This window comes from Chiloscyllium plagiosum, chromosome 10 (genome assembly GCF_004010195.1).
Source record: "Chiloscyllium plagiosum isolate BGI_BamShark_2017 chromosome 10, ASM401019v2, whole genome shotgun sequence".
Classification (NCBI taxonomy): domain Eukaryota; kingdom Metazoa; phylum Chordata; class Chondrichthyes; order Orectolobiformes; family Hemiscylliidae; genus Chiloscyllium; species Chiloscyllium plagiosum.
Genome location: NC_057719.1, coordinates 63,987,269 through 64,001,919, shown reverse-complemented (window position 1 = coordinate 64,001,919; position 14,651 = coordinate 63,987,269). Strand labels below are relative to the sequence as shown.

The window sequence follows — 14,651 nt, the reverse complement described above, 5'->3', positions numbered from 1 at the left end:
GTTCTCCCAGTGTCTGTGTGGGTTTTCCTCTGGGCGCTCCGGTTTCCTCCCACAGTCCAAAGATGCACTGGTTATGTGAATTGCCCATGCTAAATCATCCATAAAGATTCAGGAATGTGTAGGTCAGGTGCATTAGTTAGGGACAAATGTAAAGTAGTGGAGTGGGGGAGCGGATCTGGGTGGGTTGCTCTTCAGAGGTCGGTGTGGACTTGGGCTGAAGGACCTGTTTCCATACTGTAGGGATTCTATGATTCTGTTAGTTGGACAGAGATATTTTAGGAACGAAGTATATAGAAAGAAGTCCTTGTTTTTAAAGATTTATATTTTCTTCTGTTAAAAATACAGTTAACTTAATTATATAGGAATAGATGTTGCAGCAAAGAAATTGGTCAAATTATATTCTTAAGGGAAGGAAATCTGCCATCTTCACCTGGTCGAGCCTACATGCGATTCCAGACCAACATCAATGCAGTTGATTCTCAACTTCCCTCTGAAATTGCCTAGCATGTCACTGAGTTGTATCAATTGCTACAATGTCTCAGTAAAGAAGTGAAACGGAGCAGACCACCTGGCATTGATCTAGGCCCCAGAAAAGACTACAGCAGAAACAGCCCTGTCGACCCAGCAAAGCCCTCCTCCATAGAATACCTGGGGGCTAGTACCAAAATTAGGAGAACTGACTCACAGCATAGTCAAACAAACAGTCATATTCATGGAATCTTACCTGACAGACTAAGTCCCAGAGACCACCATCACCATTCCTGGATGTGTCCTGTCCCACTGGCATGACAGACCCAGCAGGGTTGGTGGCACATGATATACAGTCTGGAGGGCATTGCACTAGGAGTCCTCAACATTGGTTGTGGACTCCATGAAGTCTCATGGCTTCAGATTAAACATTGGCAAGGAAACCTTATGCTGATTACCATGTACAGTCCTCCCTAGGCTGATAAAGCAGTGCTCCTCCATGTTGGACACCACCTGGAGGAAGCACTGAGGTTGGCAAAGGTGCAAAATGTAGTCAGGGTTGGGAAGTTTCAATGACCAGCACCAAGGGTGACTCAGCAGGAGCATGACTAGTCAAGCGGGAGAGATCATTCATGAAGTAGTGTCTCAGTCAAGCCAGTAAGCCATTAAATTGAGAATGTCTACAATAGCCAAAACTATGCTAGTTAGCAAAAGGTCCATCCAGGAGTTCAAATTAAAATTTCTTCAATTTAGCTAAATCAATCTTAAAAAGTTTATGTTATTAGAATATGCAGTACAACGATTAACAAAAGTAATTGAAGCACATACTTCAAAGTGTGGTGATGCCAGAAGAGCACAGAGTTCCTGTCCATCTTTTTGGTGACTAATGGTCAAAATCTTCTGCACCTTAAAAAAAAGGCAGTGATGAATACCAATTATATATCCATACAATAGGCCTCAATTTCAATAAAATTGTGACAAAGCAGCACCTTTTCAACATGTTTTCATAATGATGTCTGGATTTAGCAAAAGATTTGGAAGTTTTCTCTTCCAGCTGCAAGTCTGTGGAAGAGAGTGCACTGCTCACCGATGTAAATAAAAACCTTGTGAAATCATGTTGAAAGCCGATGGGTTAAAATAAATTATACATAATAATTCTTACTCAAACACTGCAACCAATCCAAATTTAGCATGCAAATACATGCGGTTACAATGTTGCAAAACAAACAAAAATTACTTCCACATTTTTAAAAAATTAACATTTGGTGGGAAAGTGAAGGACAGCGGATCAAAAAACACTTCCGCTACTTTGGATATGGAAGGAAACATGGCATTTCTATATTTCTTGCATGGAGGCAGCTAGCTAGTCTGTTCATGGTCTATCTTCTTTTGATTATTTAATAAGAATAACATGTAATATTACTCTTTAATTTTCAGGTTTATGTTCTTAGAGGCAGATTGAAATTTGATGCTAAATAGCCTTAATTACCAGCAATACATCACAAGTTCAAGAGCACTGCTTGATCAAATTCTTCTTTCGAGATACAATATTCTTTCTAACAATTTTATAGAACTGTACGTTAGGGTCAGTTACAAGGGATACAATCTTATGACCCACTTACTTACACATTCTCTCCTGTTCACCAAACTGGGGAAATAATCTATAGCTATAAACAGCAACAAGAGAGACAACAGTCAAAGCAAAATGAGAGAAAAAACATTGCAAGACTTCTTCCGTTCTTCAGACATGGGTAATGCTTGAAAAATTATTACTTGTGTCGACTTCTGAAAGCCACCTGAACACTCCCCTTGAGCCATCATGGTCATGAAGTTATTACAGCAGAGATGGAGGCCCAATTCAGACCATATCTTCAGAGCAATTCAGTCTATCCCATTACCCTGTTTTATCCCTGTAGCCCTACAATCAGATTTCCTTCAAGTACCCATCAAATTTATTTTTTGAAATCATTGATCATCTCTATTTCCACCATTCTAGTATACAGTGAGCTCCAGATCATGACAACACTGAATGAAAAAGATCCTTCTTGTTCTATCATTGCCAGTTTATTAATCTGAACACCAGATCTAGAGACCTGCCATGGCAGATGTTGGAATTTGAATTCATTATAAATCTGGAATTAAAGATGTCTAATGATGACTACGAAACCATTGTCAATTATCAGGGAAAAACCCATCTGGCTCACAGCGAAGGAAACTGCCATCCTCGCCTGGTCTGGCCTACATAAGACTCTACACCCACAGGGAGAAAGTGAGGACTACAGACGCTGGAGATCAGAGCTGAAAAATATGTTGCTGGAAAAGCGCAGGATGTCAGGCAGCATCCAAGGAGCAGGAGAATCCACGTTTCGGGCATAAGCCTGAAGAAGGACTTATGCCCGAAAGGTCGATTCTCCTGCTCCTTGGATGCTGCCTGACCTGCTGCGCTTTTCCAGCAACATATTTTTCAGCTCTACACCCACAGCAATGTTTTGATTGTCAAATATTCTTTGGCCAATGAGAAATGGTCAATGAATGCTGGCCTAGTCAGCATCGCTTATATCTTGTAAATGAATAATTCAAAAGAGCCTGCTTCTATCCTGCCTTAAATCACTCAGACCTTGTACAAGCGCATGAAAACAGATTTCTTTAAAACTAATACCAGATTAACCTCGCCATTCCACAGGTTGCATGTGTCACAATCAATTGCTATCATCTTCACTGATGATGATTTGAAGGGTCACAATCTTAAACATTTTAACAATGCTTTCTCTCCACTGGCACTGCCAGATCTACTGAGCTTTTTCCAGCAATTTCTATTTTTGTTCCTGATTTCCAGCATCCACCTTTCCATGCAGGTGGTGAGAAAGGGAGAAGAAAGGTCAAATAATTGGGCAGTTTGGCCAATTTCCTTCACAAAACCTCAGCAATTAAGATCTGGGAGAGATGATGATTTATGGATGGCCTTTGGGGCCTGCCAACAACTAAGGACTTTAAATGGTCAATTTACAGTTTTGAGGGCCTCAACTTGCCACTGGGCTTGTAATCTGCCTACCCTCGCAGATAAGTGAGATTTCCTGACAGAGAAACCAGGGCACCTTATCTGGTGCCCCAGTCTAGGACCTAGCGGGGCAGGGGTGGGCCACGAAAGCCAACTTTGGCCTTGGCCTCTGATCACACTGAACCCCTACCCAGGTCCCGTGACATCAAGCCCATCATTCCTTACCCTGCAACTCTTCTTGCTGGTGGGGACAGTTAGTTGTTACTAACTGAAATTACTTGCCCCATAATTGATGCACAGAGCATTAAAACACTTAAGTTAACACTTCAGTCTTAAGTTAACCATCACCAACTGTAGTACTGTTCTTATATTAATGAAAAACGTAATTTTGTCTACTTGGATTAACTGAGAAGAGTTCATATTTTTCTAGTTTTCCTAATATATTGTCCCTCAATGCTTTACAAGGAGGAAAAGGAAATTTGCAAGGAGGAAGAGGTAAATTCCTACCAGGAAATTGAGCACATTTTGAAAAGGCAGCATGGTCTAAGAGACATGTCTTTGATGAAAAAAAATGAAAGCAGGAATGATAACACAGCAAGACAGCACTGAAAGATAGTTTGAGAGTGTAGGAATATTTAAAAATTTAGGAATGAGGAAATCAAGAGGTGTAATGCTAACCTATTTTTAAGAAGGTGGGAAAACAGGTAGCTAAGAGATATGAAGCAGTGCAACCTGGATCATGAAACTGATTCCAGGAGTCCCTTGAGCTCTTGCATAATTCCAGGAGAAAAAGGAGCGCAAGGTAAATTCTGATTACGAATTTCAACAGCAACCCATTTCAGAATAGTAAAAATAGGTCAAAGGGCTTAATACGTGAAGCATCTTGGTAATTCTGGGGATTGAGTAAGGGCAATGCAGTATTCTTAAATGTCCTGATTTTGCATTTAAAGCTCAGCTCCTGTATTAAAGCACAAGGATCTGCACCATTGAGAGCTGAAAAAGTAATGAATTCCAAGCAGTGGTCAGCTGAACAATGCACAAGCTTCTGCAACATGTAAATTTGGATTCAATAATACAGTAAAAGCTATCAGGTCAATGGTAGTTGTACCATCTCGTGGAAGGTAAGCCCACTCAACTGGTTGACACTACAAAAAAAAAGTAGCAACCAGATGAAGAACAGGCAGGGAAGGAGCCAGTGTTTTGATGGACAGATGGCAGCGTAGAGAACACTGGAGATACTGTCCTTGCAGTAGAACTGTAAGTAAAACCTGTTGCCCCAGAGGAACACATTGCTAACAAAGGCAACAGTTTAGCATCACAATTTAAATTAGCGAAGTCTGCAAAAGTTGCAGTTAAAAACAAAGAAAAAATTTACAACTCATTCTTTAATTTATTTAGCAATGAACCTACCTCCTGGGACAGATCCTGTGCATTGGCGCTCACAGGGTATGGTGGACTCATCTTGTGCATGTGAATGGCTACTGTATTGTGAATGTTGAACGCATTTTGAAAATCCTGGTTCTGAACCAGTTGCAAAATGAGAGCCACATCATCCTGACTCTGGCTGTCAACCAGGCTGTGTTGTATGTGTTTTAGAGAAGACAGCAGTTCATCTATTTCTAGAGTTAAGAAAATAAAAGCCTTGTCAGTAGAATTATTTAATAAATAAAACATTTCACAGTTCTTCTCAGCAACATAGGTCAAATTACAGCCAAAGCAATGGAGCATATAGGAACATAAAAAATATGAACAGGAGTAGACCTTCAAGCCTGCTCCAGCATTCAATATTATAATAGCGGATATCCTTCTCAAACCTTGCTTCATACACTTTGATCCCTTCAGTCCCAAGAATTATATCTAACTCCTCCTTTAAGATTGTGCACGCATTGGGACTATGCAGCAGAAATGAATTTGTAGACTCAGAAATTTTAAATTCAAAATGTGGAAGGTCAGGAGCTGACTCAGGTCAATGAGGATAGCAGAATGGGTGAGGGGCTTCATGCAGGCAAACATTCAACCAGGAGTAAATTAGTACTTCTTTCAGGTAAAGGATGGGAGGCCATAAAGCTTGGAGGTGCTGACGGCACATTTAGGATTCTGACATGTACATTGTTGTAAAGACAGAGACAGACAGTGTTATGGAGATGCAAGTAGTTGAAGAGGATACGGATGGAAACTTAGCTCAAATCAAGCAGTTGCCAAGCAGTCTCGTGAAGGTGTCTTGAAAGGGAAATGGAGTCAGGGATCACAGTTACTCACTTTGGTTTCATGAATGGAAGAAAAACACAAGCAGTTTAGCAGCAGAGAGAGTGTTGAGAGATAGAGTTAGGTGCTATCAGCAGTTCTGTGGAACTGGATGCACATTTTCAGATGATGCTGTGATGAAGCAGAATCTAAATGAGAACGAACATGGGGCCATAGGTAGATTGATGGAGAACTCATGAGATGACAGTGCTATGTGAAGAGAGAAATTGTTGTAAATTGTGTGTACATGGTTAAGAGTGGAACTGAGTGATGACAGTCTCATGGAGCTGGATGAGAGTGGATGATGGGTAGGTCAGTCACATCAAAGACTGCAGAGATGTCAGGGAGGGACAAACCAAAGTCATGATTCCAGTGTTAAACTGTAATCTGTATCAAGTTTTAATTCTGTGAAACCCTTGTTAAAAAAAAAACTTGATTACTGGGTACTACAGTACAGTGTCATCCCCGATTACAGCCATCTTACTGTTGCAGCTCGGGTGCAAGCCTGACTAAAGTAATTTAAACCAGCAGGTGCAATTAAAAAAAAGGGACATCAGCTAACATGCAATATATTCAAAGATTTGAGGGGAAAGGGGATTTGAAATGGAACAATGTTGCATGGGAACACATGAAATACAGGTGTTAAACAGTATTTTTTTAAAAGAGAAGGATGCTAGAAGTGAAACAATAATATACACAAGCAGCAGCATGAAGCAATAGACTAACTTTAGTACACAATATATTTTAAACACTGCAGAAAAGTTCTCATATTTCAAAATTGTAAACCCACAATTGTCAAAATGTTGTAATTTGATCTAAGCTATTACACATTTCAAAGGAAGAAAAAGGTTTTCAGTTTCTCTTCAACATAAATATCTATTTAATATATGTAGAATTACAAAAGAAATCTACTTTTGAAATAATTTCAAATAATACCTACAAAATTACCCACTTCATTTGATATTTAGTAAAGAAATGGTTGAAACATTGCCCAACACCAGTCATCAGCATGACTTGAACGGCAAAAATCAAACAAGGGATACAATTTCTATAGGTTGTGGCAGCTATTAAGGTAGGAGAAGTACATGCACCAAAAAGACTAGTTCAAAAAGATCATCTTGGAGGTCAGTAATGAAGGAGCTTGGATTCAAAATTGCTGGCAAAGGTCAGAAAGAAATGGGAGTGTTATTAGCACATGGAATATTGGAGTTGAGCAAATTACATTTAAGCAGGAATTTGATGGACATTTGAAGTACTCCAGAGCACAAGGAGTCTTTGGAACAGTCTTCCTGAAAGACTAATAGAAGCAGAGTTCCTGAATATTTTAAGGCAGACATGGATAGATTCTTATTAATCAAAGGGGTGAAAGGATATTGACATAGACAGGAATGCAGATTGGAGGTCACTTTCAGATCAGCCTTAATCTTACAGATTAGCAGAACAGGTTTGAGGGACAGAATTGCCCATTTCATCTCCTTGGTCATATTTTCACAGGGGAACGGTAGGAAAACAGGATAAGAATAATTTGGGAAATAGTAATAGCAAAATTATGATGGGACAAACCACATTTTTGTAGTCTTACAATTCCTGTTGATAAAAGCTGCTCTGCACCAAAAAGGAAAAGTCGTGAAGATTCTATGGCTTTGAGGTCTTATTGTCCTTTTTTTCCATAAAATGAGGAGAGATTGAGACAGAGGTGATGAGTGGTCTATTCCAAGCCAAAAAAGTGAACAGCTTGTGAGGCCTTGGGTTTTTTTTTAAAAGAAAGTTTGAATAATAGAAACAGCATGAAAGAGTTGAGTCAGAATCCTACAGAAATAAGGTTTTAGTTTAGCTTTCAGTAGCTGTTGAGATTTGGAAGCTGCCATACATCTCTGCTACAGCAAAACATTTGAGCTCGCACTCTCACTCTCACTCTGCTAGAATGTTTTCTTAATGTTCTTTCTTCCTGGACTACAAAAACATTGCATGTGAGACAATCCATTTTACTGAATTTGCCTTTGCCAAGGATGTGTTTAAGGGATGTTACTATATTAGAATAGTTGATGTTTAGTAGTTAAATAATCTATTATTCTGTTAAGTTTTCCAAAAGAGTTAAATTTAGACCAATTCCTCCTTCATTTGCTTATATTTTAACTGTAGGTTAAGAATAAAATGTGCTTTGCTTAAAGCAGAGTACGTTTGACACACAGCCCCTTACACTGGTCTTTAAATAAGATAAGAGTTAAGGTCTAAGCTATCTTCTTGACATATTTGAAGGGGGTTTGGTCTGGTCCATAACAAACACCAATGCCAAATTTTAATGGCATTTCTTCCCTGTAATTTGGATGCTTAACTTTCCAACAGGAGAACTTTTAATTCTGCTGTTGCACATGATATGAAATGAACACAATCTTTTAATTTTCATGTCAAGATACTAGAAAAATCTATAAACCCAATTTACAGAATATTACTGTTGCGCTATGACACTCAAATTACTATAAAATGTTACCTCAAATCATTCAGATGGTCAATATCTTAATGCCATTAAATCTACAAAACAGAAAAACTTAAAAAGTATCAAATACTCTGTATCTGGAGAGAGGTTCATTTTAAATAAAATATCTAATTATGAAAACTAATCAATAAGAAATTAGGTTTTCACTCGTTATGTCCACTTACGTACCTAAAACTTTAACAGTGTTGCTGGGTCCTTCTAAAATATCCTCAAATGTAGGGTTATCAATGCCCACTTTTGGTTGAACCTGGGCTAGTTTTTTCAGACGAATGGAAGAATTAAGTTCAAACTCCTGCTTCTTTCCCTCTTCTTCTCGTCTACGACGCATATCATCCTGTTGTTGGCGAATTCTTTCCAACTGAGCACTTCGACGTACAGGCAAGGTTCGTGAGCCCAAGTCATCAGGACAATCAACTGCCATTTCTCTGTGTCTTGGTGGCTCATCATGAGATGAAAGGTCGATGTTCTTCATCTCACTTTCTGGTCCCTCTGTAACATGTCCATTCATGTGTGAGGTAGTCATGATTAAAATTTAAACCTTTCCACTTTCTTCCTAATGTCTAAAAGTATTAGGTCAAAGTTGTTTTGGTTTCAGAAAGTCCATGTTAATAATAACGGAACTACTACTTGTAGTAAAATTCACATGGCTGTGCACTTAAACTTGCCAAGTCCACTTCAACTGAGGTCGACCTGGAAAGCAAGAGACAGAATTGCTTAAAGAGAAAGAATAAAATAGAATTTCATCCACTCTTAAAAAGAAAGTCATTAAAATGCAAATATTCCATAATCTATTCTTGACATTTATTTTCTCAACATTTAAGCTGTGCAAACCCATAATTCTCAAGTTAAATTAAATTACATCACATTACCTTATTCTAATTCACTCATTGCGCCTCCACTGAAGCTCCCAATCTTGGGAAGCACCAGGCATTGTACCCATATTTTTGTAGCTTATCCCTCCCAGGGTCCCCACAGGTCACCCAATTAGACTCCTACAACTACACCTTGGCTCTGGTTAATATTGCCGATAAGTCTGCATCTATATAATTTAGAAAGGGCTGCCAAATCTTATAAAGCTGCTCCATTTTGTGGTGCACCATATTTGTAAGATAGTCTTGGGGAGATGCCCCATCACCAGCCTTTACCATCCTATAAGACCTAGGGGATTTTCTGACGTCCAATTCATTAGAATGTTCTTCCTCACACAGTGCGTAAGAATGTTACAGAACCTCTTCCAGTGTTCCCCCAGAGTGGGCATGTTTCGCAACCCCAGGAGAAGAAATACCAGATCCACCTTGACTTCAATTCCCAGGATTTTCTTCAGCTCCCTTACTATTGCACGCCAGTATCTCTGGACCTTGTAACTTGATCAAAAGCAGTATGTAAGAGCGCCTATATTAATTTTACATTTGGGACATCCTGGAGACGCTCCTCTTTTGAACTTAGCTAGCCTCTCTGGCGCTACATGAGCCTTGTGTAAATCTTCAATTGAATGGCCTGTGCTGTTACATATTAGATTTTCTTTACATTTTCCCATATATTTTCCCCTATTTCCAATAAAATATCCTCTCCTAGCTCCCAATTCCAAGTCCCACCGAGTCTTTCCATATTGCCAAAGGCATGCCCTTTCTGTAAATAATACAAATACTAACCGAAAGAGCGCTCGTGCACCAGAGCACTCTTTTCTCCCTGTCTGACTTGTAAAGCTGAGCCAGGCGAGTGGTCTTCCTCTGTAGATAATTCTTTATCTGAAAATACCGGAAGATGTCAGTTTTAGACAATCCATATTTCTGATTTAGTTGACTAAACGACATCAAGATCTCCCTCTCCAATACATCTCCCAAACAAGAGATACCCTTATTCTCCCATGCCTTAAAGCAGGAGCCCATTGCCCCAGGATTAAATCCTGGGGTTCCCACTAATGGGGTAAACAACGAGGTCTTAAGCCAATTGCTCGGCCTTGCCTCATTATCCTACAAGTTCACACCGTATTCAAAATGATTGGGCTCTTACACTGCTCATCACGGATTTCATCTTATCCATAAATAATTGATTAATTAGGGGACATCTGTACTGTGAGGCTTCAACATCAAGCCAAAATCGATCCCGAAACCCCTGTACCTAGTCACCCACATACGCCAGCAGGGCGCTTATTTGATATCTCTTCCAAGTCCAGAAGGTCCACCACCCCCTCACCCTGTGGGAGTTGCAATTTAGTGAATTTAATTGGGGGTGCCTGCAACACCAAATGAAGGGCCCAAGCCAACCAGTGAGCCTCTGCAACACTCGTGTGAATAGCAACAAGGGGAGCATTCTCATGGTTGAATAGGCAAGGAAGAACATTCATTTTGATCAGGGCTATTTGGCAACGGTAATCCCTCCCACTGCTGCAAATCCTGTTTTATCCAGCAACACTCCCTAGGACTTCACTATTAAGTGTATAGGTCCTGCTAAGATTTGCTTTCCCAAAATGCAACACCATGCATTTATCTAAATTAAACCATATCTGCCACTCCTCAGCCCATTGGCACATATGATCAAGATCCCCTTGTACTCTGAACTAACCTTCTTTGCTGTCCACTACACCTTCAATTTTGGTGTCATGTGCAAGCTTATTAAATATATTTGTTATGCTCACATCCAAATCATTTATATAAATGATGAAAAGTACTGAACCCAGCACTGATCTTTGTGGCACTCCACTGGTCACAGGCCTCCAGTCTGAAAAACAACCCTCCACCACCACCCTCTGCCTTCTACCTTTGAGCCAGTTTTGTATCCAAATGGCTAGTTCTCCCTGTATTCCATGAGATCTAACCTTGCCAACCAGTCTGCCATGGGGGAACCTTGTTGAATGCCTTACCTGAAGTCCACGTAGATCACGTCTACCGCTCTGCCCTCATCAATCCTCTTTGTTACTTCTTCAAAAAACTCAATCAAGTTCGTGAGACATGATTTCTCTCTCACACAGCCATGTTGCCTATCCCTAATCAGTCCTTGCCTTTCCAAATACATGTACATCCTGCCCAAGATTCCCTCCAACAACTTGCCTACCACCAACATCAGGCTCACTGGTCTATCGTTCCCTGGCTTGTCCTTACCACCTTTCTGGAATAGTGACACGATGTTAGCCAACCTCCAGTCTTCTAGCACCTCACCTGCGACTATCGATGATACAAATCTCAGCAAGGAGCCCAGCAATTTCGCTGAACAAAGAGACTTTGGAATGCAGGTCCATTGCTCCTTGAAAGTAGTGTCACAGGTAGACAGGATATCCAAGGTGGTATTTGGTATGTTTTCCTTTATTGGTCAGAGTATTGAGTACAGGAGTTGGGAGGTCATGATACAGCTGTACAGGATATTGGTTCGGCCACTTTTGGAATATTGCGTGCAATTCTGGTCTCCTTCCTTTTGGAAGGATGTTGTCAAACTTGAAAGGGTTCAGAAAAGATTTAAGGATGTTGCCAGGGTTGGAGGATTTGAGCTATAGGGAGAGGTTGAATAAGCTGGGGCTGTTTTCTGTGGAGCATCAGAGGCCGAGGGGTGACCTTATGGAGGTTTATAAAATTATGAGGGGCATGGATACTATAAATTGACAAAGTCGCTTCCCTTGTGGGGGAGGGGAGGCGGAGTCCAGAACTAGAGGGCATTGGTGTAGGGTGACAGGGGAAGATATAAAAGAGACCTCAGGGGCAACCTTTTTACTCAGAGGGTGGTACATGAGCTACCAGAGGAAGTGCTGGAGGCTGGTACAACTGCAACATTTAAAAGGCATCTGGATGGGTATATGAATAGGAAGGGTTTGTAGGGATACGGGCTGGGTGCTGGCAAGTGGGACTACATTAGTTTGGGATATCTGGTCAGCATGGACGAGTTGGACTGGAGGGCCTGTTTCCATGCTGTACATCTCTATGACTCTCCAGTAATTGTGCACAGTTAGCTTTATACAGCTGGTGGAAGGCAGGGGTAATAAAAATTCGCAAATATAAAAAAAACCTTTTGACAACCATCTAAACGGGAACTGCATTCCATCCTTCAGATCAGGCACCTCCACTAATCCCCCCAATAGCATGGCTTCTGATTTTGTGAAGTTGATCCTGTATCCCAAAAAACTGCCAAATAAATCAATTTTGTGTGTCAATCTGAATACAGATTTCTCCAGATTGGCCAAAAACAAAAAAGGACATAGTCAGCGTATAGGGTGATCTTATGCACTCCCATTCCCGCCTTTGGCGCCACCATTTCAGGCTCCCTCCTGTACTCCTTGGCTAACGGCTGAATTACCAAGGTAAATAACACCAGTGAGAAGGGACAATCCTGTTGGCTATCTCTCCCAATACTAAAGTTATGTGACTTCGGATCGTTGTACCACTACCAACCACCTAGCAAAGGCTCCCTTCAGATCAAAGTGATCTAGGACCCCAAACAGGTATGGCAATTCTACCCAGTCAAACACCTTTTCCGTGTCTCAGGAGACCACCAGACCAGGGATCAATCGTTGCTGGCATACTTGCACTATATTCAGTACCCTCCTGATATTGTTGGAAGAGCTACGGCCTTTGATAAAACCAGTCTGATGTTCTTTTATAAGCAATACCTTTTCCAACCTCAGGGCCAGCATCTTTGACAGAATTTACATCCAAATTCAACAACGAAATTGGTCTGTATGAAGCACATCTTTTGGGGTCTTTCTCCTTCTTTAAAATGAGGGAGATATTTGTCTCCCTAAGAGAAGGCAGGAGACAATCCTGTGTATATCAATGACTGTATATCCCCAAAAGTGGCTCCGCCAACACATTTATGAATTCCTTATAAAACTCACATGGGAATCCATCTGGCCCCAGTGCTTTGCCACCTCCACCTCTTGTATCATCATAGGTGCATTTAACAAGGAGGCCTGTTCCACATTTATACCACAGAAGTCAAGGTTCTCAAAATAAATATGGACTGCATTCGCACTGCACCATCTTCGCTGTGTTCCAACCGGTATAACTCTGCAAAGTATTCCCGAAATCTAGCATTGATCTTCTTCAACTCATGGGTAACTGTGCCAACCCTCTTTCTGATAGATAGTGAAACACTTCTTTCTAGCCAGATATCTACCTGGCTTATCCCCAAATTCAAACAATCTTTGTTTCGCAAAGGAGATTTCTTTTTGCCACCTGTGTGCGCAAGGAGTCAAGAGCAGCTGAGAGAGCAGTGACTCACTGCAGCTTGACCACTGAAGACCTATTATAACATGCTTCTTCAGCTGGGCCTCCAGCTCCCCCAGACTCTTTCTAGTTGTTGAATGTGAAGTCATCAGGCCTCGTAAGTCTGCCTTAGTGGTCTCCTAAAGTAGTGATGGATTACTGGCCATACCAGAGTCGATATCCCAGAAGGCCCTGAACTCTTGTAATGTACTCAACAAATTTGCTATCCGTTAACAGGAATGGCTCCATTCGCCAGTGTTGTGCACCTATTCCGCCACTTTTGATTTTAACATCTAAATACACTGGTTCATGGTCCAAGATAGTTATATTCCCAATTTTGGGAGCCAATGTTCTGTCCAAACAGACAAATGGCATAAGGAAAATGTCAATTTGTGTGTGGCACTTGTGAGGGTTGGAATAGAAAGCAAACTCTCTTCCATTAGGGTGGTGATAGCTCCATACATCCACCAATCCCAACTCCTCACACAAATCCACCAATTGTCGTGTATGTAGTGGCTAGGTGTGCCCGCCAGGCACCTTGACATCCTGTCGGCCCTGGGATTCATTAGGCAGTTAAAATATCTCCACCGCCGCCCCCTCCCAAGATCGTACAGTGCACCCAAAGATTCACTAAATTTAGCAACTGCATCAATTAGAAATTTAAGAGGGTATGCCAGGGGACAGTAAACATTCAGGACGCCATACTCTTCTGTGTAGAAGAGCTTTAAGAATGATGAACTATCCATGTTCATCCTTAATTTGCTCAGTTACCTGGAACGGGAGGTTCCTTCTTGCCAGTATAGCCACTCTACTTTTAGAGTTAAAGGAGAAGAATACCCTGTCATAATCCCCTGCTGCAGTTTCAAATGTTCCGCATCAGTTAAATGAGTCTCCTGCAGCAGGGTGATTCAATCCTTTCCTTCTTAAGGGCTGAGAGCACCTTCTTTCTTTTAACAGGGGAATGCCTCCCTTTTACATTCCATCTAAACAGATCACTAGCCATGGTCGTCGAGGGCAGCCCATGATTTCCCGAGAGGAGAAAGCTTACCCGAGGTGCAACGAGTGAAAAAAATGTTAACTCTATAAAATCTAGAAAATACTCCTATGAAAACTACTGTAACTAAAAATCTAGCCACTACATTCAACTTAAACAAACACCCAAATAAACCCCAATTGAGTAGAGCTCTCCCCCCCAACCTTGGCCATAGAGACTATCCTCTCAATCCTTGCAACCATCCTGGCTCCTTCCAAC

The 14,651-nt window shown here is 41.0% G+C and overlaps 1 protein-coding gene across 2 annotated transcripts in view; it reads right to left on the bottom strand.

The window, feature by feature from the left end:
- The window catches only part of pals1a (protein associated with LIN7 1, MAGUK family member a), a 113,620-nt gene that overhangs the window by 38,161 nt on the left and 60,808 nt on the right, over positions 1 to 14,651 (bottom strand). The window contains exons 2-5 of one of the 2 annotated variants that reach the window (XM_043697930.1): positions 9,860 to 9,955; positions 8,376 to 8,897; positions 4,877 to 5,085; positions 1,297 to 1,374 (exon numbers count right to left, since the gene is read on the bottom strand). In XM_043697930.1, the coding sequence (XP_043553865.1) occupies positions 1,297 to 1,374; positions 4,877 to 5,085; positions 8,376 to 8,730 (642 nt within the window). In that variant the 5' untranslated portion in view covers positions 8,731 to 8,897; positions 9,860 to 9,955. The remainder of the gene's footprint in view (positions 1 to 1,296; positions 1,375 to 4,876; positions 5,086 to 8,375; positions 8,898 to 9,859; positions 9,956 to 14,651) is intronic. The other variant, XM_043697931.1, reaches the window with a different exon arrangement.